We start from the raw sequence: 27,904 nt of genomic DNA on the forward strand, positions 1-27,904 counted from the left end.
TTTATCAGCTTGGAAATAAAACCTGAAATATCATTAGCAGTGGGAACAAGTGTTGCGGTGGCAGCACAATAATTAGAGCAAACATTCAAAAACCAGGACATTTGGTCTTATGTCAGTATTTGAAACCAACTATTTAAACAGAAATACAGATTTTAACAATGTAAGGCTTTAACCCTTAAATTGTTTCATTAGCCTGGGCGATAGTCATGTGACAGGCTGCGTCCATGTGTAAAATGGGTGGAATAAGCAATTACGGTGCAATATGGGTCTAATAATGACGTAATGATATGTGGGAGTAATAGGGTGTAACATTATTGTAATAGGGTGGTGTTAGTGTGTAATTTAGATGTTACATGGGTGTAATGTAGAAAATAGCAATCAATTGATTGTCCATTTAAGGGTTAAGAACATTAAGAGTGCAAATATAAATATTAAAGCTTTGTAATGAAATGGACAATGATGAAAATCAAGCTTTTGTTTGACAAAAAGTAGTTCATGTGAACAAAAAAAGCTCACCAATTAAAGGTCTGACATGTTAAGGTTACTAACCCTTAACATATCAATAATAATGACAAAAGAAAACGTCACCCGTTGACATTAACAGCGTTTATTGAAGTAACAAACTAATAAAAAAAAGAATACAGCGGTCTTTATCTGATGATGTCCTACATTTCTTCTCTTAGGAAGTTTAAAAGCATCATTGTTCCTGTTCCTCTGAATGAATGGGTGGGAGTTCGTCTTGCGAGGCACTTTAGATGAGGCTCAAGATAGCAGCACACGGCGATACACCAGTGTATCCATAGCAACAACAACAACTCCCACATCACTCCAAAAATGGCGGTCCAGTGTTTGAACCGAACCACGAGCCAGTATCGTCACATCCCTTGCACTTTGTTCATACAAATGGGTTCAATCCCGACAGATTTCTGATCAACATTCCCGAATTTTCTTTTTCAAAATGGCATCCTTATTGGCCGTCATCAAATCATTCCCTCATCAAAAGGAAAAACCAAACTCTGCACATTCAACCAAAAACAAACCTCATCATCAGCCATTGAATCCACTTTCTCAGATTTTATTGTTCAGTACACATTCCACTGCATAATACAGACATGTGGGAAAGCCACATTTCATGCGGCAGCTTCCAGCTCCGTGATTTCTGCTGTATCATATTATGCATAATCACATTGTGACTTTTTGCTTGTTTCTGCATCATTTTCTTTTCACTTATTGTTTCAGGACTCCTGAATTTGGCACAGTTTCTTTAAGAGCCTTCACATGTTTACTTAGAATACCTTAATTAAATACCATAGTCCTATTAGAGATAATGTTCTAAGTTAACAGTTGAAAAGTAGAAACGTTTTCTTCCCTCGAGGGCTTGAACATCTTTTTTTGATGATATGAGAAAGTATATTGTGTTTTCTCGAGCAAAATACAGAAATCAGGAGATAAATGAAAGCACTCTGATCTCCTTCGCTTTCAATTGTAAAATGATCTTTAAAAGTTGAATTCAAAAATAATCAAACATGAGGTCCAACAAATCCAAAAATCTACCGATAAACCTTATATATTCCTTATATAGCCATATATCCCCCTCAGACACTCAGCTCTTGTGAGTTCCTTTCCTTCGCGCTGCATCAGATTGCTTGTGTCAGTCAGAAATGCTTCAGTTGAAATGAAATAAACTTCATGTTCCGAGCAGACGGCCGCCGTCTTTTTGTCCTCCACTCGCACGCCCTCAGAGCAGGGCGAGCTATGATTGTGATTGGCTCTCGTCTCTCTGGCTGCCCTCCCACTAGACAACCTGGAGAGGATTTGATTGGCTGACAGGGGACTGCAGGCTCTCAGTGTCAGGACGGAACCGTTCCCTTGAGGTACCACATCCCCGCATGGCTGATGCAGCACTCCTGGAACCACAGACAGGTACCATCAGTGAAGAACAAGAGACGTAAGCTCTGTGATATAATGTCAGTTAGGATATTCTTGTCCTTAAGGGTCTGAGTAATTGTATTTTAGCTGCACATTTTACTATTGACTTATTAAAAAGGAGCTGAGGTTGAACTTCCAAAATTAGAAAAAAAGAAAACATCCACCCTTGTTAAAATGTATTCCATATGCATTAACAAGGCTACAAATGAAAAATCAAAAATTGTCCCCAGTGATGCATAGGGGTTAAAAAGTAATCTATTCTAGGGCTGCAACAAACGACTCATTTGATAATCGATTAATCTATCGATTAATGAAACGATGAATCGACTATTCGGACTACTACTGTGTGCCTTGCACAATATCTCAAACGCTCTTATTTATCTATCAACTTTTAGATTTAGCTTGAGGTTGTTTTAGGCATGTGGAAACTAACAATGAAGACAATAAAGATGAATACTTGATTCAAAAATACATATATTATTAAATTAACTAAACACATTTTGAACAAAATTAACATTGCTCTTTATTTAAATTAAAAAAAAAAAATTCACATCAAAAGAAACAACAGTGTTTTAACAAATCGTATTAAATAATGTGAGGATGGAACTGTAAACAGAATAGCTGAAACTTTAACAAAATAAATAACTCAGTTACCTCTAATCATTAACCCATGTTTGTATAATTGAGTTAACTCCGTGTGTTGCTGATGTGGAAACGTTACTCGTGGATGGGGCTACAGAGCTACTAGAAAGACAGTGGAACCCGGTGCATTCCTCCGTCTGAATGTGGATCACTTTTGCTAAATGTTTAGACAAATTGCTCGTGTTACCGCCCTTACATGCTAAACTCTTATTGCACTTTTGGCAACGAGCATTGTCCACATCGAGACGGGTAAAGTTTAACCACACCTCGGAGCGCGTTCTCTCCGCCATCTCCGCAGTGTGTTGCTGCATGTAGCAGCTGCGCGTGTGTGTAAACTGCCCCGCCCCCTCGCACACAGACGGGGGAGAGAGATCTCGTCTGATCCAAAATACATCATAGACGCATTTGTTTGTCTTTTTGCATATTAGAAACGAGTTGGCGACACTAAGACTGCGATATAATGTTTTTGTAGCAATAATACATCACATATATTTTTTAAATGTCTCCAGTACCGATAAAAAGACCAATAACGTTGGAGCTTAACGGCGCGTAAAACACACGTGATGACGTCACCAACGAATCGACGACTGAATTAGTTGGCAACTAATTTGGTAATCGATTTTAATCGATTAAGTCGATTAGTTGTTGCACCCCTAATCTCCTCAGTGATTACTCACATTTAGCATCCGGTCGACGTCCGCCTTACAGGCCTCTCCTAACTCCTGTGTGAGTTTGGCTTGAATCATACTCCTCCTGATGCGGTAGTTCTTGTTGAACAGTTCATACAGCAGGCGGCGTTGCTGCAGGAAGAAAGAAAGATTTAATAAAAAGGGAAAGATTTCAGCATTTTAGGAATTACACTTATTTACTTTCTAAGAGACAGATAATGAGATCAATACATCTCAAAGAAGAAGATTAGCTTAGCACAAAGAGCCCAACAGGGCAAACTGCTAGCCTCTGTCCGGTGATAACAAACACACCAACCACCTAAATCGCTCACTCGTTTTCTATAAGGCTGTAATCTGTAGTCATTTTGAAGTGTTTTTGAATCTCATGTAAGCTGCTGAGTCCAGCCCAGAAAAACAAAAGCCAAATTCATCACTGTAACAACCACAGCTTTTTTGTTTTTACACAACACAGAAAGAAGACTTAAGGATTTAATTAGTGAGCTTTAGAGCTGCCGGTGTGTGGAGTTTGCTTCCTTGGACAAATAAGAGAGGTATTGATCTTCAGATTTAACTCTGGACGGGAGAGCGTGGGGTACTTTCACTTTATGGAAACAAGAGTCACCTCTCATGTCGGGGAACTTAACAAAGGAAGTGTAGTGCAGCCATTTGCAGCTAAACACCACAAAGTGTCAACAGTTCTACTTCTCTCTTCTGTGTGGCGTTGCAGTATTGACTCTCGCAGGTCATGGCTCACACAGACAGTGCATGTGGTCCCCTTAAGTTTCATGGGACATTTCAGAGAACTTGTGGTTTGTGCTGCAGAACGTGCATGCAGAGGCAAGATGCAAAAACGGATGTAGACCTGCTATAAACCTGAGAAATAGTTTACCTTGTCAAACTCCTCTCCTGTCTCCCACAAACCAAACACCTTCTGCTCGTCAGTGGCTGCTGTGGTCTGAGCAGGAAACTGAAGACAGAGGGAAGCAGAAGTTAGAGAAGCATTTCAACAGGTTATCAGTTCATATCTCTAGTTCGGTGTATAACAAAGTGTGTGTATAAGAAAAGTATAAAGCATGCTTGTTCTTTAAAACCTTGATTCAAACCATTTTATGCAACATTGAGGAATTGACAGCAATGCTTACTATTCTCTCAGACACTTCATGTATAGGACTGACACTTTCTGGCTGATTTATCAATATGCTATCTGTGGGGGAAACTTCTGAAGCAATTGGAGTTAGGACTCAGAGAGACACGAGGAGAGCTGGAGCTTTGAAGGCAAACACTGACGGTTTATTTGGAGCTTCGGCCGGAGAATTCACAAGACATGTCACGGGCCACGAGTTGACACAGGTTGAGATGCCAAATCAATTCTGAGGGTTCTCCTCTCTGGTAGGGGGCTTTAGCTAGTTTGCTGAGGGTAATCAACATTCTTCAATAGATAGACTAAACAACTGAGGACACTGAATCACATTTGTTGTTGCTTATGGCTCGGGGTCATCTACACCCCGAGAAGGATGTGTTCCAGGTGTCCCACAACAATAACTATCTCTGACCGAGAGTTGCCCGGTCATAAACTGGTAACAACAACAACTAAATGCCAGGGCAGCCCCTCCTTAAGGGAGATAACGGCTGCCCGAGGGTGGGCATCTGCGTCCGAGGAAGAAGGAGGACATGCAGGGCAAATGATTCTCTGACACTATTGTATGACCAAATCATAATTTGTCAGACAACAGCTAGTTTTACTTTTCTAAGTGGTTAAAGTCCCCTACGTGTGCCGTGTTGGTTTCAAGACCCTGTTCAAGGAGGATGCCAAAAAAGTCCTAGAAAGACAAAGTAAACTTAACTCATGTGCATTTCTTTTTAAAGAGGAATAGTTCCGGCGAAAACTCAAAAGGTACCATGGGGTCAGATTAGAATTTTCCAAAGGAGGTTCGTTTAGCATGAAACACTTGAAATAACTAAAGGATAAGTTAAAAAATAAAGTAGAAAGAAAGTGAGGTCATAGAAAACTATTTCTGCTAAAAAGTTAGCAATGATTGAGAGTCAGAACTAAACATTTCAGTCGTGTGTATCTCACACTGCACTGAAGCTTTTATTCATTTACCTTCGTTATTCACGTTTTATTATCTCTGCTTTTAAATGAGTGTTTTTAAGTGACACTTTATAATATGTTTCTTAATGCTCTTAATGTCATTTCATGTTTGTCAAGCACTTTGAAATGCCTTGTGTTGCCTAAGGAAAGAAGCGCTCCTAAAATGTATTATTTTCCGGGCTGTAGGTCTCATGCTTTAGTCGTGACAAGTGTGCTCTTGCAAAGCATAAGATTGGCAGTTTGCAGGTTGGGTCTGGATTGTTTAATGATGGTTTATTGACGCATATGTTTGCAGATTAGCGCAGAACAGGTTGGGTGGCTGTGGCATGGTTTACCTGTCCAACACTACTCCATGAGCTCTGAATGAAAACATACCAGAAACTCAATGTGTTTGGGCTAGTAAATACTTAGATAAAGTATAATAAAATAAAAATATAATACGATTTTAAATGTAAAAGAATAAAACAATTAAATAGGCTGTTTTGAGTTGAGTCTGAAAACATTTCCTTTGGTAGACCATCTGTTCATTTGTTCGATTTACAATATGCCGAAGCTAAAACATGGCGAACACTGCTGCGACCAGGAGGACAAACACTGAGGAGGATTATCGTGCAGACTCAAAACTGATCTGTGAACTGTCAGACATCTCAAACAGCAATGCTGTGATGTAGAAGGGTGAGTCAGCTGATTGAGGATCTGCCTCCGTTTGTAAACAACTAAACGGCTAAGTCCCTCACTGAGCAGTAATGAGCTTTGCTTTGGGACCAATACCCTGTTGCATAACAAAGACGGCATCGGGCCAGTCCCTCCCTACGGTGGTTAGAATCCTCCACATGAAGGGCTCAGATTGGATAAGAGCTAAGCCGGGACAGGGCTGGTCCTGGCAGGAGATCTGGCTGCTTATGAAACACGCCCTGCAAACGCCACACACAGTAATAACAGCTACAAAAACAGGGTGAGCAGATGACATCCTTTTATATGAAGCCTACACACTGCTCCCCAGCCCAGTCCCACACAGAGAGACCCACACACTGAGGTATCAGGTGGCTGCTGGAAGCTGAGTGGAACCTGAGAAGCAGCCCTGCGTTGCTTCAGTGCCTCAACACAAGAAAACGACCGTTAATGTCGTTATTCTGTTTGAGAAAACTGATAGCTGCATTGAAGCTGAGAAAGCCCCTTATTCAGCACGCAGGCAGTCCTTACTGGACAGAAGAGTAACAGCAGCTCTCAGTACAACACAAAGGTGGAGTAATCTCAACACTTCTAAAGCTGACGTGCAGAGGAACACTCGGGCCTTTGACATGAGCCAAAATTAACAGAAAGATAATGAATTCACTTTCACTGCCAATTCATCTTCGGTAGATAAACAAAAGATACTTATATTATAAAGTTATACTATACGGTTATATTATAAAGTGAATTCATTTTCGTCCAATCATCTAATGGGTTTATCACTAATGACTTGACACAATTTTTAAGTTTGAAGATAGAAAGTACATTTTATGTGAAGTGTATTCATTTTAGCACGCGTGTATGAAATATGTTGTGATATCATATGTTAATGTTGTCATTGAAATTGTATATGCTGTATTTTGTGTTGAGCTGCTCAGGGACTGCAGATGGAAATGAAGAAACTGCTATAATCTGGTGAAAGCATCTCATCTGTTTGAGATTTATGCCCTTTTTGTACGTGGTCCCTGACAACTAAAACATTTCACTAAACTAATGAGCAAGGGTCGATCTGGAAAGAAAAGGTGCTGCCATCGAAGTTGAAAGCAATATAACTGATGTTTTGACCCATGAGGATCCTTCAAGCTGGATTTCTAGATTCATATTTCCTCAATTTGCTCACATTAGTGCAGCAGCCCCTTGCAGTGTTTTCACAGACAGTTTGTCTATACACTGACACTGAAGAGTATGCACAGGGGACACATATTGAGAACAATGAAAAGGAAACTCCAGCGTGAATGACTTGGAGTTTTAGATCCAAAAGTGTAAATCCTGAGTTGCGACAGTAGAGATCCTGGCTGAATACTCACAGGCACCATTATCTGTTTGCACTGGCAGAGCAGTATGGCGTCCTGCAGCATGTGGTCCGAGATGGAGGGGTAGATGCTGTGTCCCGACGGCATGGAGGCGATGTGGAGGCCAAACAGCCTCTTGAACTCATTCAGTGTCAGTACAAAATGCTTCTTGAAAGTCTTTTTCACAAAGTCCTTCAGCTCCACAGACGGCGCGTTGGCCGGACTCCCCGTGATACCATTAGTGTGGTCGAAGGCGGAGGCGCTTGGGTAGCCGTTCACAGCGCCGTTGATGGCGGAGGAGGAAGAGGAGGTGTCCATGGGTTCGTCTTCCCTGTCGCTGACCGGTTCCTGTTTGACCTGGATGCTGCTTTCTGAGCGTCTCGTGTCCAGGTCCTTCTGCATGGACGACTTGTTTCCCTGAGCACGGTCCTGAGCATTCTTCAGACGCTGCTCCCCGGTCACATGGACGGGATCTGGAAAATAACACCAGGGACGTCAGGAGGTAAGATCATTTGTGCAGAATGGGTCATTTCTTATGTGTCTACAGGGGTTAGAACAATGACTGAGCACACACCAGGCTGAGGGGAGTTCTTTGGCATGAAGTCTTCCTTGGAGAAGTTGAACACTTTTTCCAGCCTTAGAAGGGAAGGACGAGAGATTGATACAAATTAAACACAGTCCACAAGTCATCAAGAACAACTTTCAATGCATACTGATGTTTGCTCAGCTTGTTTCTCAGGTACTTAAAATCCACCTGACGAGGACCTTATATATCCTCATAAAATCCTTATATTATTAAGTATAAAGTTCAAAAAACAAACTTTCAATCAATGTCAACCACATGATGATACCTGCTCGAAGGGATACAAAGCTTTTAAAATGGAGAGATGTTTAAATTAAAGGATTTCTCAAGGTTTCAAAAGTGTTGCTAACATTTGTAATCATTTAAGTACACAACACAACAGAATATAACATGGGTGTATTTTGTTTTTTAAACGATGCCTTTAATGTCCTGATTCACACGGTTACTTGAGTGGGACCTACTTGCTCTGGATGCCGAGCCACAGCATGTGTTGCCTGTGGGCAATGTCTGTGTGTTTCTTCACAAATTCTACATCGGTGGTTAGCAGGAACTCCCAGCCGCGGTTAACTCGAGGAACAGCCACATGCTCCAGGAACTCCTTCACATCCTCCGGAGGAAGCTGACAGAAGGAGGAGGAACAACTTGTTAGTTCTGTTTATCTGAATCAGGGGAAAAGCTGCAGCCTCAAGGTTTCATTAAGCAAGCCGCAGCATGCGCTCAGAGACGCTCAATTGGAGTAACTCACAATAATGCAAACGTTCCCTTCCTCACGTTATTTGAGGAGGCGTGTCCTTTTATTCAGCGCCTGTGCTATTTCTGTGATTAACTGTCGTATCAGAATGATTTATTAGCAATATATGAAACCAATTCAGTCCAGGTTCCTTTTAATAGAAAGTCAAACAGAAAAAAGGCATCACACTTCCACTAACAACTTCCCTGCAAACATGTTGAGCACCCAAGAGACTCATTTACCCTGAAAGCAGCCTGTGGGGCAGTGAATATGTTAAGGCTGAGCGCCTCAAAAAACAATTAGTTTTTCCCTACTAACTTGCAATTTTTAAACATTTTCATGAATGTCAAATTGCAAACAATGATTGCAAACAAGCGTCTTTGAGCACCAGCAAAAGCGCTATATAAAAATACCATGTATTATTATTATTACTACAAACTGAATCATAGTTACATTTGAAAGAAAATGCTGACTGTTGGACATTCAGTCATGTTAGGATTACTGTCTTACTTTGATGATGGATGCAATCTCCTTTCTCAACACAGAGCGCTCCAGAGTGAACCTCCACATCTATAAAAGAAACAAAGGATGACTTTTAAATCATGTGCTGCAAACAAAACACACCACACTGATATTGCTTTCATTTTGCTAACTCAAAAGAATGGACCAAAGTCATTGACAGCAGCTCACCACAAAGTCCCGGCCCCGACAGAGCACCTCGGCAGGGACCCCGCTGTGAGGACTGCAGGTGTTTTTAGGATACAGGACATCACTGCACAGAAGACAAACAAACAGAGACATCAGTGCCAGGTTTATAAATCCTCTCAATGTAGGCTGCAAAACTCATTTTGAACACGTTTATCGGTTTTAAAACTTTTAGTGACATTTCCTCTCACCTCTTGACCACCCAGTTGCCCTGCACCAGCAGCGCCACCTGCTGGATGCAGCGCAGCGCCGCCGTCGAGTCCGTGCCGGAGGCGAGCAGGCCCATCAGGTTAGCAAACGGCATCACTTTAACTAAAGAGCAGAGGAGACAGGGGAGGAAATATGAAACATGACTGCAAGAGGAAGGAAAACCAAAGTGAATGTTGGTTGTGTGAAAACATGATGCAGTTCATGGTTATGAGAAATGTACTGAGCAAAAGGTATGACTGGTTTGGAAATCATTTCACATACACTGGAAATTCATATAAATGCTTTTTTCCCCCCCTTGTGGCACATAGAAAACTACATGGGAACCCTGGACCTCTTTCAAATCAAGCGACTCACTGGTATTGACAATAAGTATGATAAATGAAATATCGGGTTGATATAAAACACCCATGAAAACATCATGTTAGCAGATTACATTGTTTTGTTTAAATGTGGCGTACCGTTCTTCATCAGGGTCTTGACCTGCTCTCCCAGAGGCAGAGTGCGGAGCTGAGCCATGGAGAGCACATTGCTGGGACCAACAGGCTTCACACTGACATTCAGAGAGAGACAGAGGGGAAATGTCAAAAATCTCTGATATTATGTGATAGAAACGTTTAGATGTGTGGGGGATACTTACAGTTTTTCCTCTGCAATAGGCGGCATTAGCATTGCTAGGTACTCCCTGCAAAAATCAAATTAAGCATGCAAGGATTATTAATAATTACATAAAGACAGGACATCTAGATAAAGATGACCAATTAGGCTGGAGTCGTGGTAGAATCAACAAGTCAATCAACAGAAAAATGATTGCAGACTTTTAAGAAAGTAGCACGCAGGGAATCAGACATGAACTCAACAAGTTATATTTGCAATCAGACCAAACAGGGACCTGGGTGGCAGGAATAGATGTAATATTACCGGTAAGTAACAAAGCCATCTTAGGTCAGCACGTTCATTCAAGGTGAAGGGAAGGCAATAGTGGCTTTGTTTACCAAAAGAAAATGTCACAGACTTCAACAAAGACTAGACTCGTTGAGTCAAAGTCGTGAAATGCATTCAAACGTCTGTTGTTGATGTTCATACTCACTTGGGAGTTTTGACCAGCTCAGAGTTCTCCGAGGCGTCCACTGACTGGCAGAACAGATACTGCCGTTCATGCTCCGAGTGCCCATCCTGATGTTCAAAGTTACAAAACAAAGAAGAAACTGATGATGAAGAGAACCACAATGCAGCAAGAGGAAGCTAAAAGACACATTTAGTACACAAACCAGAGGTTGCGCTAGACTTTTCCGCTGCCCCTCATTTTGACGGACAGGATCGTAAAATGTTCGTCTAAATCCATGATTACCCGTCGGCCTTCACACAAGAGCACGCTCTTGAACTGTTAGCGCCATGTTATGCATGCCCACTGCACCTCGCAGGAGCGCGCACAGCTTAAAGCCAAAACTTCCAGACATTTCAATGATTTGTTCGGCAAAGTTAGGTTTGGAAACGGTATCATTTCCTTTTTGGAGGGCATGCATAACACGGCATAACACCGGAGCCTCGCTGCAGGGAAACTTTGGCGCTGTTCCGAATTTGTTCTAATCTGTCAAAATGACGGACTGCTTTCAGATTTTTCCGTCATTGTTAAAAATAATCATCATAGATGGAAAATATTCGGTTAACGCGACCTCCGACACAAACATAAAGCAATTCAATGTGATTTACAGGGGCATAGAATATATGAAATATATTACATTGAAGAAACTGCATTAAAGTAGCTGAAGATTTGAATGGCATTGCATTTTAAAAAGCAACAACCAAAAGCAATAAAATACATGGTAACATATCTAATTTATTGGAAAGCCACAGTAAACAAAAATGCTAAGATTCAATACAGCATTATGGGATAATGTACCCAAGTACCCAAACAAGGTTAACACTAGCATAACAACAAAACTTGAACTCACATGTCTGATGACTTAAAGAAAGAAGCAGCCTACCTTGACACCGTGGTAGTGTAGGTGAGCCCAGGGCTCCTCCGCCTGCTTCCTCTGGAGGAAGTCGTAAGACTGGATCCTCCTCTGCCGGGCCTGCTCCGACTCGGGACGCGCAAACCTCACCTGCAGTGGACACACACACACAGTGTTTTTTAATGTTTTAGAAAAATAATGGGTTCACACTGACACAAAGTCAATGTAATGATGAGGCAGTGAGTGAGTGAGTGAGTGAGTGAGTGAGTGAGTGAGTGAGTGAGTGAGTGAGTGAGTGAGTGTAAGTGTGTAAGTCCTCACCGTTATGGCTTTGACGTCCTCCTCAGCTTCATCCTGGGAGGAGTCTCCACCTGCAGACAAAATACTTATTTAACTGACGTCACCTGAACCTACCAGCTAGCACAATTTTGCGTTGATAAAAGCGTCATGTGATACTTCTTACATAATATACCAGCATTTTACTTAACAAGACTTTTAACTTTTTATGTCATTTTCTTTAGTATTTGATTTTTTTAGAATTGAAAAAATATTGTCTGCTCTGCTGAAGAAGCTCGGGTTGCAACTAATTATTATCTACATAACAGATTGATCTGCCAATTGTTGTTGGAAGCAAAATGTCCTGTGTTTTCTTAATATCAGTCTGAATCCAAAATGTTTTCAGTTTACAATTATATAAAACAAAGACAAAAAGCAAATCCTCAAATGTGAGTAAGAAGAAAACTGTTGTGGCATTTAATTAAAAAAGGCTACATTTCGTTAGATTCCGATTTTATTTACTAGCCATTCATCATTTGATACTCTCTTTAAGTCATTTATTTATCTCAAGTATTTACCATTTTTATTTATTTTTTTGAAAGTTTACAAGAACAACTTCCCCACTTTTATTTATGTAAAAATGTCTATATATTATATTTCATTTTGAAAAAACAGACACACCTTCATTGGCCGCCTCCCTCTCTCTGGTTTTGGTGTCGGCCTTGTCCAGATAAGTGAAGCTCGGTCTCATCTGCAGGATTCCCGACAGAGGAGTGACGTGAAGCTCTCCTGTTGACATGAAGAATAATAAAACTATCCTTATCTTCAATGTAAGCACAGTACATTTGATGACACGGTAATAAAGGTAACGCTGATAAAGATTCACATGGACTCTTTGAACATATGAGGGACAATTTGTGTATTAACAAGAAGTGGCATCGAGTTTAGAAAACCAAAAACACAAGTATGGAGAAGTACAGGCTCAGAGCCGACCTTTGCGAAACACAGCAGCAGCGTATCTGGAGGTGTTGGTGGTGGCCTGGATGGAGGTGAAGGTCTGTTTATCCATAATTTTCCTGGAGGGAAAAAAAGTGAGAGAAGAATGCTCAGACCAGAGACAGAACTGGATAGTTATTCAGCTTCATTCACAAATTATAAAAAGTCTGAAAAACATATTTAATCACGATGATCTTTTCTTGCCAAAAGTTAGATGAGACGTTTGCTGCCACTCTCGCGTCAATGCGGCTAATGGGAAGCTACTGCCAGCATTTGATTCAAATAGCTTAGAAAATACTAAAATGGATGATATTTGCAAGTTTGCATTGAATAAAACTATACCAAAATAGTTATTGTTTTCTTGACTAAAATAGAAAATACCAATACTTGTCAACTGACACTTGATTGTAAAGAAAAACAGGATGATGTTGATTAAATATGATAAAAACTACTGAGGACAATTTCCACAGATCTTAGCAGTGAAAATGAACACATACGCAGAATAGGTGTTTGTTTCCTCGTAAGTGGTGCCGTCCACATTCAGAGCTATCTGCTCTCCTTTGCTGCGACAGTAGTTTGGACTATTTGTGTCCATGGCCATTTCCAACTCCACCTATATTATTGAGTGTTGTAAGAAAAAATACATTACAAACATTCTCTACACTGATGGATGATAAATAAATAATAGACTATTTGTTTAACCTTTTGCTGCTTGGGTTTGATCCGAGCTGATAAGTGGTTGACATCATCGTAGGTCATATTGGATGGTCGGACGGGGTACTGTCAGAAAAACAACAACAAAGGTGATGAGTGAGTTGCACATTATACATCAATCTCACAACAGGACAAAGAAGATGAGATGATTTAGAGTCTTACTAATCGCATTAAGTACAACAAATGACATTGTTACCTGAAAAAGATACAGCTTATCTGCAAGACTTTTGGCAAGATACACATCAATCTGAAAGAATAAGAAAACATATTGATCAAATTAATGAATAAAGTTCTTAAATTGGTTATAGTAAATTAACATTTTAATTGACTGGCCTAACATACGTTGACAGAACTGACACAAATGGCCAACATTATCCTGTATTTTTCTAGCAGTCTAATGCATAAAACAGCCTTAATTTTGTGAAAAATGTGAGTGCAATCACATTCCTGTACATTGTTACAGGAAGAAGCGTATTTAAAAGCATATTGGCCTAGTTGTGTTCTAACTTTCCAACAAACATCATAAGGATTTTGTTTTTTACACATGCGCGAACACATAAGAAGTAACCATCTCAAAAATCACACCAATTGAGATCAGAGGCACATAAGAAAATGCAACTCACACAATATAAAAAAATATGTTGTGGATTATTCATTATTTTCCTTTAACTTTTTTATGCAGACATACCTCCTCTATAATTGGGTCATCATCATCCCCGCTTGCCATATTGATGTGAACAGAGAGGAGGGGAGAAGAGCTGAAACAGGAGCAGCAGGATCTCAGAGATCCAACCTGGAAAAGAAAGACACACAGAACAAGAATTTAAAGGGATCTATATTCTTAAGACATCATTGTTGCCAAGTGGCAACACCCAAGCCGGTAATAAAGAAAATAGATGGCAGGTAGCAGGTGCAGTAACATGAGCAATGTGATTCCGCATATTATTGAAGTTACATCATTCATTAGCTGTTGTCAGTCAGTCTTCAGGAGACTTGTAGAAGAGGGTTGAGTTTGATTAAACCCCTGAGTTAGCACACAGGCAGACCATGATCATGCAGTCTGTCAAGTGATGCTTTCACTGACAGTCAGGGAAATGATGCAAGACAATGAAACAAACGTCACATATAGCTAAAATGTTAAAATATCTGATTGTATAAAACTGTTAACAGACAGTTATTCGTAAAAGTAAGTCATATTGAAGGTAACGTTAGCTTGATTAGCAATGTAGCAACACAACCTCCAGCTACTTATCACAGGCCTGCGCTTACACTGCGAGTTGACTGTTTAATTATGGCTCAATAATAAAAACATATCAAAGGAATACAGGACAAAGAGAAAAAACTCAACTTGTATTTGTACACACACGTATTAGCAACGAAACGAGCTAACATGCAGGTAGCCGGTAGCAAGTTTAGCCTAGCATTTGTTAGCGTGCCAAGCTAGCAAACACATGCATGTCAAAATAACACAGTCAAGTCACCAGTTTTACACACAGGTTGTCCTTAAACAGAACCACAGTAGCTTTAGTGCTCACCTGCACTCTACACCGTTCAGGTTTAGCTTTCTCATCCGTGTCTAACAGGGCAGATATGTGGTGCGTGGAGGTGTAGTGTCTAACTCCCTGTTAGTGTCGGTACCATGTTGACTCTGAACACAGACACGTGGGGAGGAGTCTGTGCCCATAATGCACAGCGACAAAGCTATACACTGGTCTTTTCCCAATCTTTATTTTCATAGCTTTGTATGTGACTTTGGTGGAGTTATATGAAAATACAAGTCCATAAATTAAATTGTAAATCATCAAGTAATGTATGAAAAAATACTGGCAGCGGCGGGATTCGAACCCGCGCCTCCGAAGAGACTGGAGCCTTAATCCAGCGCCTTAGACCGCTCGGCCACGCTACCTTGATGGTGTGTACTAAATGACAATTCCAATTTATTGCGCAATATTAAGGATGTTGACCAACGAGAATTAGTCTATTATTAGTGGGACAATGACATGACAGTGCGAGCTCCAAATGTATTGATCAATTACATTCGTGGCTCCAAAATTCTTCCAAGCTTTGACCAATCACGGTGGGGAAATGTTGAAGCATTTGAGGCAATGTTATAGCTGCTAGTTTTGTTTTTCTGACTTTTTTTCGGAAGAACAACGGACCCTGTCAAACTTTAAAAGTCGTTATGAACATGCTGAGTCTTGATACAGTGTTGTATATGATATAACCATCGGCGTACAATTAATTTCAAATGTTGTGTGTCGTGCCGCAGGCTCGGCTGTGTAAATTTTGAGAAATGTTGAGAATATGGCCAATCAGAGAGCCAGCTCCAACATTCGTGAGCCAATCACGTTCGCGGCTCCTACATTCGTCCATCCTTTGACCAATCACGGCAGAGAAATGTTGGAGCAACGAAGGAAGAGGGCGTGCATCGTAATAACATCAGGTGTACATCGTAATAACATCGAGGGGACATCATTAAAGTTTACGAGTGGTTACAAACATGGTAAGTCTTATATAAGTGTATAATTAATTCAGACTGTTGTGTCGTGTTGTCATATAGATTAATTCAACTATTATCCTTAAAACTCTCCAATATCTGACCCCGCCATTGTTAGCTTCCACTGTGTAAACAGCGGACGCTAACACAAGTTTTTACGTTTTTATGAACATGGTGAGTCTCATTACGGTGTTGTATATGATATGACTATAAGTGTATAATTCATTCAAAGTGTTGTGTTGTGTTGTCATATAGATTAATTCAACTATTAAGGTCACAAAACCCCGTTATCTGACGCTCTGTTTATGCTTTGTCAGCCGGCCGCCGGACACTGCTAACTTTTACTGTTAATGTAATTTAATTAGGTGGTGATCAAAACCGCATTTCGTAATATTTTTAGGCGATACTATAAATTCAGATGGATACCCGAATATATTAAGGGTTGTCATGTGTTTTATTGGAAGCGGAAAAGCTGAAATAACGTTATTTACTAGGTTATGACACATTTTTAAGTAGCCTATAGGCCTTCCTTTATTTGCACAGGCTACTTGCCCAAGAAGGTAGCTGACGCTAATCAAATGCTTTTCTAATTCATGATATTTTCAAACACACAATTGACTTTTTAGATAAACCCTCCAATGTAAAGGTCAAGTATATTTAACATTTATATTGTGTTTTTTGTTTTAATAGAGGGGTTTTCTGTGCTTAACTTTCACTACAATGGACCAAACTTTTTTTATATGCTTTATAGCAGGGGTGGGGAACCTTTTTCCTCTCAAGGGCCATTTCAATTTTTACAACATCCTCCGAGGGCCGTACAAATGATTGACCTCTGCTTAAAAATACTAAAATCACAGCCATCATCATTTCGCCTTTCTTTCATGCTGTGCAAAGAAAAAGCAACCTCTTAATCCAGATATCTTACCATGACACGGTTGTGGCATGACCACCAAAACAGAAAGGTATGGACACAAGATGTGTGCAAATGTATTTAGTTTCCTATCCATGTGAACATGATTTAAGGGGGGGGGGGGGGAACCTAACCTCCTATAGGGGGGTCCAGGGGGCATGCTCCCCCGGGGAGATTTGTTTTTAAAATGTTGAAGTTAAAAACATCAATCTGGTGCACTTTGAGAGCAACATGAAGAGATCTATGGATACATCTCTCAACACCCATATGAAACAGAACTGTAAGCAGATTTCTTTTTCTTTACGGATATTTTACAAATCACTCCCCTTTCAAACTGTATTCTTGTTTATTAATAACAACTTTTTTTTTTTACTGTCATAGAGTATGTTATACCTGTTTACTTTATTCTCTTATTTTTGTATAACTATAAGGATCATATAAAGATGTGCCTTTACCTCACTGGTTGTAGAAAAAGCTTCTTATATTTATTAGCATAGCTGGCTAACCAGATGCTAATAACAACAAAGTTATTGACTATATGATCAGTATGACAGATGAGCAGATCGCCACTGGGCTTTCAACTAAAGACACAGCCACGCAAAAACTGCGGCATGTGCTTATGGGTACTGCAATTTGTGAAAGTTCCGGAGCGACGTTCTGGTGCTCTCCGGCAGAACTGCACCCCTGTAAAACGAGATATATACCACGTGATGACCAGGTGATGACACGTTAGGCTCGTGTTGTGTTCAAGGACCCTGACCTTGGCCAGGAAAAAAGGTACTCGCTTGTCTAATTTTTTTGGCGTCTAGATTTCTTTAATTTTTTTCTTTTTTGCGTGTGTTTATAAATTACCTCGAGGGCCGCACCAATTGGTCTCGCGGGCCGTATACGGCTGCTTTATAGGAACTACACAACCATATTACAGGACTGTCTCAGAAAATTAGAATATTGTGATAAAGTTCTTTATTTTCTGTAATGCAATTAAAAAAACAAAAATGTCATACATTCTGGATTCATTACAAATCAACTGAAATATTGCAAGCCTTTTATTATTTTAATATTGCTGATTATGGCATACAGCTTAAGAAAACTCAAATATCCTATCTCTAAATATTAGAATATCATGAAAAAGTATACTAGTAGGGTGTTCAACGAATCACTTGAATCGTCTAATTAACTCGAAACACCTGCAAGGGTTTCCTGAGCCTTGAAAAACACTCAGCTTGGTTCAGTAAACTAAATCACAAGTATGGGGAAGACTGCTGATCTGACTGCTGTCCAGAGGACCGTCATTGACACCCTCCATCAGGAGGGTAAGACACAAAAAGAAATTTCTCAAAGAGCAAGCTGTTCACAGAGTGCAGTTTCAAAGCACATCCACAAAAAGTCTGTTGGAAGGGGGAAATGTGGCAGGAAACGCTGCACAACCAAGAGAGATGACCGCAGCCTTAACAGCATTGTGAAGAAGAGTCGCTTCCAGAATTTGGGGGAGCTTCAAAGACAGTGGACTGAAGCTGGAGTCCAGGTATCAAAAGTCACTGTTCACAGACGTGTCCGGGAAATGGGCTACAATAGCCGTATTCCCATGGTCAAGCCACTTCTGAACTCAAGACAACGGAAGAGGCGTCTGACTTGGGCTAAGGAAAAGAAGCACTGGACAGTTGCACAGTGGTCCAAAGTCCTCTTTTCAGACGAAAGCAAGTTTTGTATTTCATTTGGAAGTCAAGGCGCCAGAGTCTGGAGAAAGGCTGGAGAGGAGCAAAATCCAAGTTGCTTGAAATCCAGTGTGAAGTTCCCACAGTCAGCGATGGTTTGGGGAGCCATGTCAGCTGCTGGTGTTGGTCCACTGTGTTTCATCAAGCCCAGAGTAAATGCAGCTGTGTACCAAGAGATTTTAGAGCACTACATGCTTCCGTCTGCTGAAAAGCTCTATGGAGATGAGGAATTCATTTTCCAGCATGATCTGGCACCTGCCCACAGTGCCAAAACCACCAGTAACTGGTGTACTGACCATGGCATTACTGTCCTCGATTGGCCTGCAAATTCCCCTGACCTGAACCCCATAGAGAATATGTGGGGTATTGTGAAGAAGAAGCTGAAAGACACCAGACCCAACAATGCTAATGAGCTAAAGGCCGCTATTGAAGCATCCATAACACCTCAGGAATGCCACAGGCTGATTGCCTCCATGCCACGCCGCATTGATGCAGTAATCCGTGCAAAAGGATTCCCAACCAAGTACTGAGTGCATTAATGGACATTTTCAAATGTTTGATTGTGTTTTGCTGTTATAAATCTTTTTTTTTTTACTTGGTCTGAGGAACTATTCTAATTTTTTGAGATAGGATTTTTGAGTTTTCTTAAGCTGTATGCCATAATCAGCAATATTAAAATAATAAAAGGCTTGCAATATTTCAGTTGATTTGTAATGAATCCAGAATGTATGACATTTTTGTTTTTTGAATTGCATTACAGAAAATAAAGAACTTTATCACAATATTCTAATTTTCTGAGACAGTCCTGTATATACAATAAAATACATGTCATTAATTGGAAAATGCTATTTGTATCAAATAAATTATTAGGAAATTATTATTACATACACAAATGTGTCTGTGCCAGGGCCTGGTATTTTAGTAATATTATTAATATTACATTGTGTTTTATTAAAGCATGAAAACATGCTTAGGTATGATGTTAGTCATATTAGTCATAGTTTCGCATGTTTCTCTACGAAATTAAATATTCAGAATCAAGAGGAGGTTATTATCCCTCCCAATCATAGAATTCGTAAAAGTGTTATGTTTCTGCACCTATGTTGTTTCTATGCATTTAAAAATGTTCTCACATTTATGACTCTAAAGGAACAATCAAGGAAAGCAAAAGCACACAAGGCCATGTCGGACTCAGAGTGGATGTCCCACCTGAGGAAGTTTGCCAGCACGGGGGCCTGGCCTGCAGGGGAGGGAAACAGGCCGGCTCCCAGACAGAAGAAATGGTTTGAGCTGTATCAAAGGGTACGAGTATATTCATGGAACTACGTATTTTAATACATTTTATTTACTGCACCAATGAAATGAAATGATTCATCCTTTGTTTAACTCAAAATTCATCCTTTGTTTAACTCAATCAAATGCACAACTACTATTTTCAGATTGAGAAGTGTCCAATGCAGGCACATGGACAGAAATCCTTGTTTGGCCAAGTGCGGCAGTGTACCTGTGGATTCCACCCTCAGAAGGTAACACTCTCAAGAACTAAATGAAAACCTGATGTTGTCTGTGCAAGTGTTTATTTGCATCCATATCATTAAACAAACTCATTACTGATCTATGTTCACTGTCATGGAACAACAGCCAGCTGCAACTCCTGTCCAAGGTGCCGTGGGACAGCAGAGTGCTGCATCTGGTCCGGTCCACAGAGCTACGGGACAGCAGAGTGCTTTATCTGGTCCGGTCCACAGAGCTACGGGACAGCAGAGTGCTGCATCTGGTCCGGTCCACAGAGCTACGGGACAGCAGAGTGCTGCATCTGGTCCGGTCCACAGAGCTACGGGACAGCAGAGTGCTTTATCTGGTCCGGTCCACAGAGCTACGGGACAGCAGAGTGCTGCATCTGGTCCGGTCCGCAGAGCTACGGGACAGCAGAGTGCTGCATCTGGTCCGGTCCACAGAGCTGTGGGGCAGCAGAGTTCAGTAGTCCAAGGTGCTGTGGTACACCAGCAGACTGCAGCAGAAGGACACCTGCGAACACCAGCACTAAACTTGTCAATGGTATTTGGACAGTTATTTAGACTCATGTATTGACCATTAACATTTTAAGACAAATTATATTTTGACAGTATCATCCTCTCATGACACATTTGTTTGCTTTATTGCCTTTCAGTTTACCAAGTCAAGATTTGGTGGTGCACACGCTACTCTTCAAAAGCCAAATTTGAGTACAGCCAGACCCAGAAAGGCAACAGAGGTAAATCGATTTTTTTAAATTTTTTAAATAACAGTTTCACTTACATTATTTATAGAAGTTACTCATACTTTTACAAATACAGAAAGCGTATTTGTATTCCTACACCATCTTTCTCAAATAGTATTAAGGGAATTAAAAGCCATTTTAATGTTTTATTAAATAATGTGTTGTTACACATTTAATTCTGAAATGACAATTGAAAGCTAAAAACTATTAGTGTTTCCTTTAGAGCAGCTGAAAAATAACTTTGAATCTTTTGAATGTAAATGTTATGATTTCTTTAAACACGTCAGTATATTTCTTGCCTTTTACAGGCTGAACAGCCTCAGACAGCTTCAGTGCCTGTCCTCAGTCCCGGAGCAGTGAGTGCCTTTGTGTCGGTAAGTCATTTAATATTTCATTTCATACTGTGTATACGCATCAGCAGTGTTTGTACCTGTGTTAAGGTTGCTTATGCTCTGTTGTTGTTTTTTTCAAAGGCTGCTGCCTCCAGGACAGAGACTGACACAGCATCACCAGTCCAGCTGCCCCGTTTGTGGTGGGAGGGCTTTCCACCTGAAGACCACAAATGGATTCTAAAGAGCCTTTTGAAGTTGGGGCCCAAGGGAAAACTAGAGCTTCAAGACCACCTGAAGCTCTGGTACTTTCCAACACAGCCAAGCCACCTGTATCACCAGGCTCCTGCACCAGACCGCTTCTTTGCCCACCCACTTCTTGTCTGGATGCCTTACAAGCTGTGGAAGGTGAAGGTGGTCTGTCCCAACCTTGGCTGTGGGCAGCACCAACTCACAGGTGCAGGGCTGCACAAGAGGGCACGTCAGGTCCTGGACGTGGACAGGATCTACAACATGGTGACAGATAGGCCTGTCACGATAAATAATTTTGTTGGACGATAAATGTTCCTGGAAATTATTGCGATAAACGATAATATTGTCGGCACCATTGTAAGACCATTTTAGACCACTGACATACTGATAATATCATAATAATTCTAGTACATCCTTTCAAACAGAACTTTTTATTGAACATTCAACATTGCAAATGAAATGTGAAATAATATTAAAATATATAAATGATATATAATAAATAAAACAAATTAATTAAATTATAATAAATTAATTAAATCACACACAACCAAAACAATAAATTAAATAGACTCAGGCTGGAAAACAGAGCTCTCAATCCATCTATCCATCCATCTCTATATAGATGGATAGATAAATATATATATAAATAAATCAATATGAGCACACATTGTCTCACAAGCAAAAAAAAATCTCCTTAAAACAACAGTCATGTGTACAGTCCACTGTCCATACAAAGGCCCAGATGCCTCAACAGGCCATATCCAAATCTGTTTTTCGAAGTTTTCGAGCAAGGAACACCAACATGTTTGCATTGCCGGGCAAATGCATCTTTGATTGTAAACTGTCGGGAAGGTGGGGGCTCTCCATCTCCAGCTGCCGTGTTTGCTACCAGCTGGGAAAACGGAATGGAGTGGTTGTGTTTTAGGTGTAGTTTAAAATGCGTGGTATTGCCTGCTTTTGTCGCTACCTTTTTTAAACAAATGCGACACACCGCCCGGCTCATTCAAGTCCGTAGGTTGGCCTCGTTGATTTGGCTTGAATCCAAAATACTGCCACACCGGAGAATCGAGATGTGTAGGTTTTGTAACCAATTCCATTTCATTTTAAATTCCCCGCGAGTAAGTCACACGTTGTCTCCCGCTTGTCGCTATATTATTCATTTGCCTGCTACGCTGCTGTACGTGCACACAGAGTGTCCTGACCTGGCTGTGTGTCAGCCCCGCCCCTCACAGCGCGCATGGACGGCAGCCACAGCTCGTCTGGCAGCCACAGCGCTCCTAGCTAAAATGCTGGTCACATCCTTATGTAAACAAACACGCATGTAAACGGCAATTTATCGAGCTCAGAAAAGTTATCGAGTCCATTTTTATTTATCGTACGATAAGTCAATGTATCGATTATCGCGACAGGCCTAGTGACAGAGACTCTTGCCTGCACCAAATGTAGATCCACCCACGTGTCATGGAGCCAGACAGTCCTTTCACAGTTGGACTTGGCTCACAGATCTGAGTTTCGGGTCATCCTCAGACAAAAGTGAGTAAAGTGTATTGTTTTCTGTTGTCTCAAATAGAATCATGTAAACGGATATTTATAATTGTTTCTGTCCCTCACCAAGGTTTGCGTGTGATATCCGGGTGATCCGGTTTCTGAGGGAGAGAGGCATGGGTAACAGCCCCACCAGGGTTTTAAAGCAGCTGAGGGAGAACCATACAGCTGGCTGCATCGTGTGGCGAGGTACACCACAGAGTGTGTGGGCTTCCTCCAGGGCCCCGGACTGTTGCCCTTGACCTTCCCTGAGCCTCCAGAGCCTGCTGTGGTGCCGAGCTGCAAGTGGCTCCTCTCCGTCTACAGCCAGGACATCTTGACCAGGCTGGAGGAGATCAAAGCCAGGATAACATCCACATATGGCAGCATTCTAAAAATGGATTCCACCAGAAAGGTGAAGCAATCATTCTTATCTTTTAAACACTACTGATATTAATAGCCTCAGACTGTATTTCAGTATTTGTAAATGATGTTAACAGATGCCCTTTTCATTCTGTTCTTTTCAGATCACCAAAACGCTTGCTGGAACAGCCAAGGGGACAGCGCTCTGGCTCACTTCTGTGGGAAATGAGAATGGCCAGATTCTCATGAGTGTGCTGACTGCTCAGGAGGGAGCAGGGCTGGACATGATGGCAGCAAACCTGGTGAGGAGATACCAGCAGGCCGGAGTGGGCCCTCCTGTGCTGCTGTATGTGGACTGTGGCTGCTGCACAGAGTCAGGGGAGACTAAGCTGAAGGCCAGATTCAGCGGGTGGCCAGACCTGACAGTAAGGCTGGACATCTGGAACTTCATGCACCGACTTGCCCAGGGATGCACAACAAATGCTCATCAGCTGTATCCCATCTTTATGTCACGTCTATCAACATGCATATTTGAGTGGGATGCAGCTGATTTAGCTCTGCTGCGTGAATCAAAGAGACAGCAGCTTCAATCCCAGGGCCTGTCTTTCCTGACAGATGCAGATGTCAGTAATAATCTGACCAAAGATGAGCTGGCTCTCCACTGCAGGAGGAGGACTCGTGGTGAGGGGACCACCACTCAGCTGCTAGAAGAGCTGCTGCTGGGGCTCACAGGAAACGGAGGCAGCGACTCCCTAGGAGTGCCCCTGTTGGACAGGGAGAGGATGGAGCACATCTTGCGTGTCCAGAGAAAGCACATCAAGTGCATCCAGGACATGCCAGGTGTTGCTCTGTACATCAAAACAGGGGAGCTCACAAAGGGACGAGTAAGTTTGCCTACGTACAGATGTGCAAGAGGCTCTACATCATTAGAGTCTTTTCACCTACACCTCAACCGCTTCATACCAGGTTTGTGTCTGTCAATATTTTAAAATATATTTATATCATTTTATTCCATTTAGTAAATAATCCACTTTTCCTCTATCGTTTCAGGAGAACTAATCGGCATGCAGTATCTGTTGCAGCAGACTGGTCAGGCACTGCAGGATATGCACCCTGATTCAGAGGAGACTGCTCAGCTGATTGAAGAGCATGAGGACGTCATGGAGGAAGATGAAGGCTTCTCTGACATCTGAGACGACCCCACAGTGCTGGACCTCGGGGTCCTGCAGGCTCCAGCCTCTCAGACTCTGGCACTTCCACCCTGGCCCCCAGCAGAACCACCCCAACATCTGGCCCTTCCATCCGGGCTCCCAGCACAACCACCGGAGCCCTGAGCAGAACAACACCGACCCCAAGCCCATCTGCACAGGCCTCTGCTGCTGACATCCTGCCCTCCAGTTCTTCTTCTGAGGCCAGTGTTGACATGCAAGCTGAAGAAGAAGAAATGGTAAGTGTCACTTTAGAATATTCATGTATACAGATGATTTAGATTTCATTATCAACTACTTATGCACACATACTTTATTATATACACAATATTATAGAGGTCAGTGTTTGCTTAATGTTTCCATTTCTAAACTGTTTCATCATCTGCATAGGCTGTCCATGTCCACAATCTTCGGGGTTCCAGCACGTGGACAGACTGGCTGAGTACCTGGTGGATCTGCGGGACCAGACCTCTCTCTGCCTGAGTAACCGGCAGGCAGGGGAAATCATTGCACTGTGGGACAGCTTGGAGGAGGTGGATAAGCAGCGGGCGGTGTATGCAGCACGCCACCAGGACAGGCTTTTGAGTGGCCGCTTCAGGACACCGAAGAAGCCCTCGAGAGCACCACCCGCTGCATGGTGGGGGAAAGTAGTGCTCCTGCTCAGTGGCCTGACTGCTGTCGGTTGGTGGAGAGCATTTTTATCAGACTCTGTGATCTCCACCGATCCCCAGTCAGGAAAGGCAAGGGGGCCATTTCCAGGTGGTCCCTTATTCTTAGGGACTACAGTAAGATTCGGCAGCTGGTTGTTGGCACCTACCTGGTGATGCAGGGCACCCAGATTCAGCTGGTGGCAGTAAATCAAACCACCCTCATCAGCTGGCACAACAGCAGGCAGAAGAAGCAGGAGCTGTCTGTGCTGCTGCAGGGCACTGCTCCGCTTCCAGCCCTCCCTGAGTCTGATGAGCCTCTTCAAGCGGCCCGTGTCCTCCCCGCTGTACCCACGCCAGCACAGCACGAGCACCAGTACCGGCTCCTGGAGAGTACAGCTGGTCAGGCTCAACAAAGACATATAGTATGACTGAGTCATACTATTTATATAGCACTTTTCACAAATGAAATACAAAACAAAGTGCTGTTTAACAAGGGACTATATTTTAAATAAACATAAAACTGTGACAGAATGCCAAATGTATGGAACATGACTTATGTAGTTCCCTAGTTCACGGGTTCGGATCCCGCTTGCAGCATTTCCGAAAAAATGTAAAAAACCTTAAAAGTTTCCCATGTGTGCCATATAGCTAAAAACACATCAATCAAGTAAAGATTTAAATTTGTTTTCTTTTCTCTCATTTTTTCCTCTTTTTTCTTCTTCCCCCTTCTTCCCCCTTCTTCCCCTTCTTTGATGGCCGAGTGTTCCCCGCTACCTTGTGGGCCGAGTGTTCCCCGCTACCTTGTGAAAGCAGTACTCAGATCCTCTGCCTAAGTAAAAGTACTAATACCAGACTTCAAATACTACATTACAACTAAAAGTACAGCATTCATGCGAACATTAAAATGTAGAATAGTTACCTCTAAGATGTAGTGATGTACACTTTCAAAACAATTCATATTATGGAGTACAAGTACATCACATTTATACTTAATTAAACGTGTCATTGAGTCATACTATTTATATAGCACTTTTCACAAATGAAATACAAAACAAAGTGCTGTTTAACAAGGGACTATATTTAAAATAAACATAAAACTGTGACAGAATGCCAAATGTATGGAACATGACTTATGTAGTTCCCTAGTTCAAGGGTTCGGATCCCGCTTCAGCATTTCCGAAAAAATGTAAAAAACATTAAAAGTTTCCCATGTGTGCCATATAGCTAAAAACACATCAATCATGTAAAGATTTCTTTTTTTTTCCTTTTCTCTCATTTTTTCCTCTTTTTTCTTCTTCCCCCTTCTCCCCCCTTCTTCCCCTTCTTTGATGGCCGAGTGTTCCCCGCTACCTTGTGAGAGCTCCATAATTCACCGGCCAATCACGTTCGCGGCTCCTACATTCGTCCATCATTTGACCAATCACGGCGGAGAAATGTTGGAGCAACGAAGGAAGGGGGAGTGCATCGTAATAACATCGAGTTTACGAGTGGTTACAAACATGGTAAGTCTTATATAACAGTGTTGTATATGATATGACTATAAGTGTGTAATTAATTCAAACTGTTGTGTCGTTTTGTCATATAGATTAATTCAACTATTATCCTTACAAACTCCCCGTTAGCATTGTTAGCTTCCACTGTGTAAACAGCGGACGCTAACACCAGTTGTTACGTTTTTATGAATATGGTGAGTCTCATTACGGTGTTGTATATGCTATGACTATACGTTTATAATTCATTCAAACTGTTGTGTTGTGTTGTCATATAGATTTATTCAACTATTAAGGTCACAAACCCCGTTATCTGACGCTCTGTTTATGCTTTGTCAGCCCGGCCGCCGGATACTGCTAACTTTTACTGATAATGTAATTTAATTAGGTGGTGATCAAAACCGCATTTCGTAATATTTTTAGGCGATACTATAGATTCAGATGGATACCCGAATATATTAAGGGTTGTCATGTGTTTTATTGGAAGCGGGAAAGCTGAAATAACGTTATTTACTAGGTTATGATGACACATTATTAAGTAGCCTACTAGAGGCCTTTATTTACACAGGCTGCTACTTGCCCAAGAAGGTAGCTGACGCTAATCAAATGCTTTTCTAATTCATGATATTTTCAAACACACAATTGACTTTTTAGATAAAACCTCCAATGTAAAGGTCAAGTATATTTAACATTTATATTGTGTTTTTTGTTTTAATAGAGGGGTTTGTGGGGGTGTGCTTACCTTTCACTACAATGGACACCAAACTTTTTTTATATGCTTTATAGGAACTACAAAACCATATTATATACAATAAAATACATGTCATTAATAAGAAAATGCTATTTGTATCAAATAAATCATTAGAGTCTTTCCACCTACACCTCAACCGCTTCATAACAGGTTTTTGGCGATTTTTTGTGAGCAACACGACCAACAACCAATCTAATGAAACTCCCGCCCCCGACATACAAAGCAATAGCAATGTTAAAACGAAGTAAACTGGATATAAACTCTCCAAACAGGCGAAAAACCTACCAGTTTCACCCACTGTCTCTGCAACCTCCCTCCATGCCTGGTTCCTCCGGTTTGTAGTCCGGTAAATAGTTCTGGTCGTAAAGAACCGGGTGATTTGCTACCGTAATATCTCGTTTGGAATATGAGGAAATGAACTGCGGTCTGGC

At 41.4% G+C, this 27,904-nt stretch overlaps 3 protein-coding genes across 6 annotated transcripts; 1 reads left to right on the forward strand and 2 right to left on the reverse strand.

The window, feature by feature from the left end:
- Positions 1-591: 591 nt before the first annotated feature.
- polr3e (polymerase (RNA) III (DNA directed) polypeptide E) lies at positions 592-15,216 on the reverse strand. Its single transcript, XM_079657643.1, has 21 exons — positions 15,060-15,216; positions 14,213-14,317; positions 13,721-13,771; positions 13,513-13,590; positions 13,308-13,423; positions 12,808-12,890; positions 12,496-12,603; positions 11,860-11,909; positions 11,569-11,688; positions 10,671-10,756; positions 10,221-10,265; positions 10,042-10,133; positions 9,565-9,685; positions 9,359-9,440; positions 9,179-9,238; positions 8,400-8,557; positions 7,930-7,991; positions 7,371-7,828; positions 4,129-4,206; positions 3,249-3,371; positions 592-1,907 (listed from the first exon to the last, which is right to left on the reverse strand). Exons 2-21 carry the CDS (start codon positions 14,249-14,251, stop codon positions 1,851-1,853), a joined length of 2,067 nt encoding a protein of 688 aa, XP_079513769.1. The 5' UTR covers positions 14,252-14,317; positions 15,060-15,216; the 3' UTR covers positions 592-1,850.
- A 727-nt stretch (positions 15,217-15,943) lies between these two features.
- LOC307024580 (uncharacterized protein) lies at positions 15,944-20,973 on the forward strand. Its single transcript, XM_079658842.1, has 4 exons — positions 15,944-16,027; positions 19,796-19,948; positions 20,086-20,172; positions 20,288-20,973. Exons 1-4 carry the CDS (start codon positions 16,025-16,027, stop codon positions 20,735-20,737), a joined length of 693 nt encoding a protein of 230 aa, XP_079514968.1. The 5' UTR covers positions 15,944-16,024; the 3' UTR covers positions 20,738-20,973.
- LOC307024581 (uncharacterized protein) lies at positions 19,974-27,904 on the reverse strand. Of its 4 annotated transcripts, XM_079658843.1 has the most exons (3): positions 25,400-27,736; positions 24,487-24,804; positions 19,974-20,674 (listed from the first exon to the last, which is right to left on the reverse strand). In XM_079658843.1, the coding sequence occupies exons 1-2, from the start codon at positions 25,667-25,669 to the stop codon at positions 24,493-24,495; spliced, it is 582 nt and encodes a 193-aa protein (XP_079514969.1). In that variant the 5' UTR covers positions 25,670-27,736; the 3' UTR covers positions 19,974-20,674; positions 24,487-24,492. The 4 variants fall into 4 exon arrangements, 1 of the variants encoding a protein (XP_079514969.1); XR_013803920.1 differs by lacking the exons at positions 24,487-24,804; positions 25,400-27,736 and adding an exon at positions 21,337-21,475; XR_013803921.1 differs by lacking the exons at positions 19,974-20,674; positions 25,400-27,736 and adding an exon at positions 27,759-27,904 and having other exon boundaries at positions 24,359-24,804.

This window comes from Notothenia rossii (assembly GCF_949606895.1).
Source record: "Notothenia rossii genome assembly, chromosome: 11".
In the NCBI taxonomy this organism is placed as follows: domain Eukaryota; kingdom Metazoa; phylum Chordata; class Actinopteri; order Perciformes; family Nototheniidae; genus Notothenia; species Notothenia rossii.

Coding starts and splice junctions, on each gene's coding strand:
- polr3e (XM_079657643.1), bottom strand. CDS start 14,251: ATGGCAAGCGGGGATGATGATGACCCAATTATAGAGGAG. Junction 10,134..10,220: donor CCTATTGCAGAGGAAAAACT/GTAAGTATCCCC, acceptor TCTGAATGTCAG/TGTGAAGCCTGTTGGTCCCA. Junction 7,829..7,929: donor AAAGAACTCCCCTCAGCCTG/GTGTGTGCTCAG, acceptor GTTATTTTCCAG/ATCCCGTCCATGTGACCGGG.
- LOC307024580 (XM_079658842.1), top strand. Junction 19,949..20,085: donor GGTTTGAGCTGTATCAAAGG/GTACGAGTATAT, acceptor TACTATTTTCAG/ATTGAGAAGTGTCCAATGCA. Junction 20,173..20,287: donor GTGGATTCCACCCTCAGAAG/GTAACACTCTCA, acceptor ATGGAACAACAG/CCAGCTGCAACTCCTGTCCA.
- LOC307024581 (XM_079658843.1), bottom strand. CDS start 25,669: ATGACTCAGTCATACTATATGTCTTTGTTGAGCCTGACCAGCTGTACT. Junction 24,805..25,399: donor TGGGTGCCCTGCATCACCAG/GTAGGTGCCAAC, acceptor CTTCTTCTTCAG/CTTGCATGTCAACACTGGCC.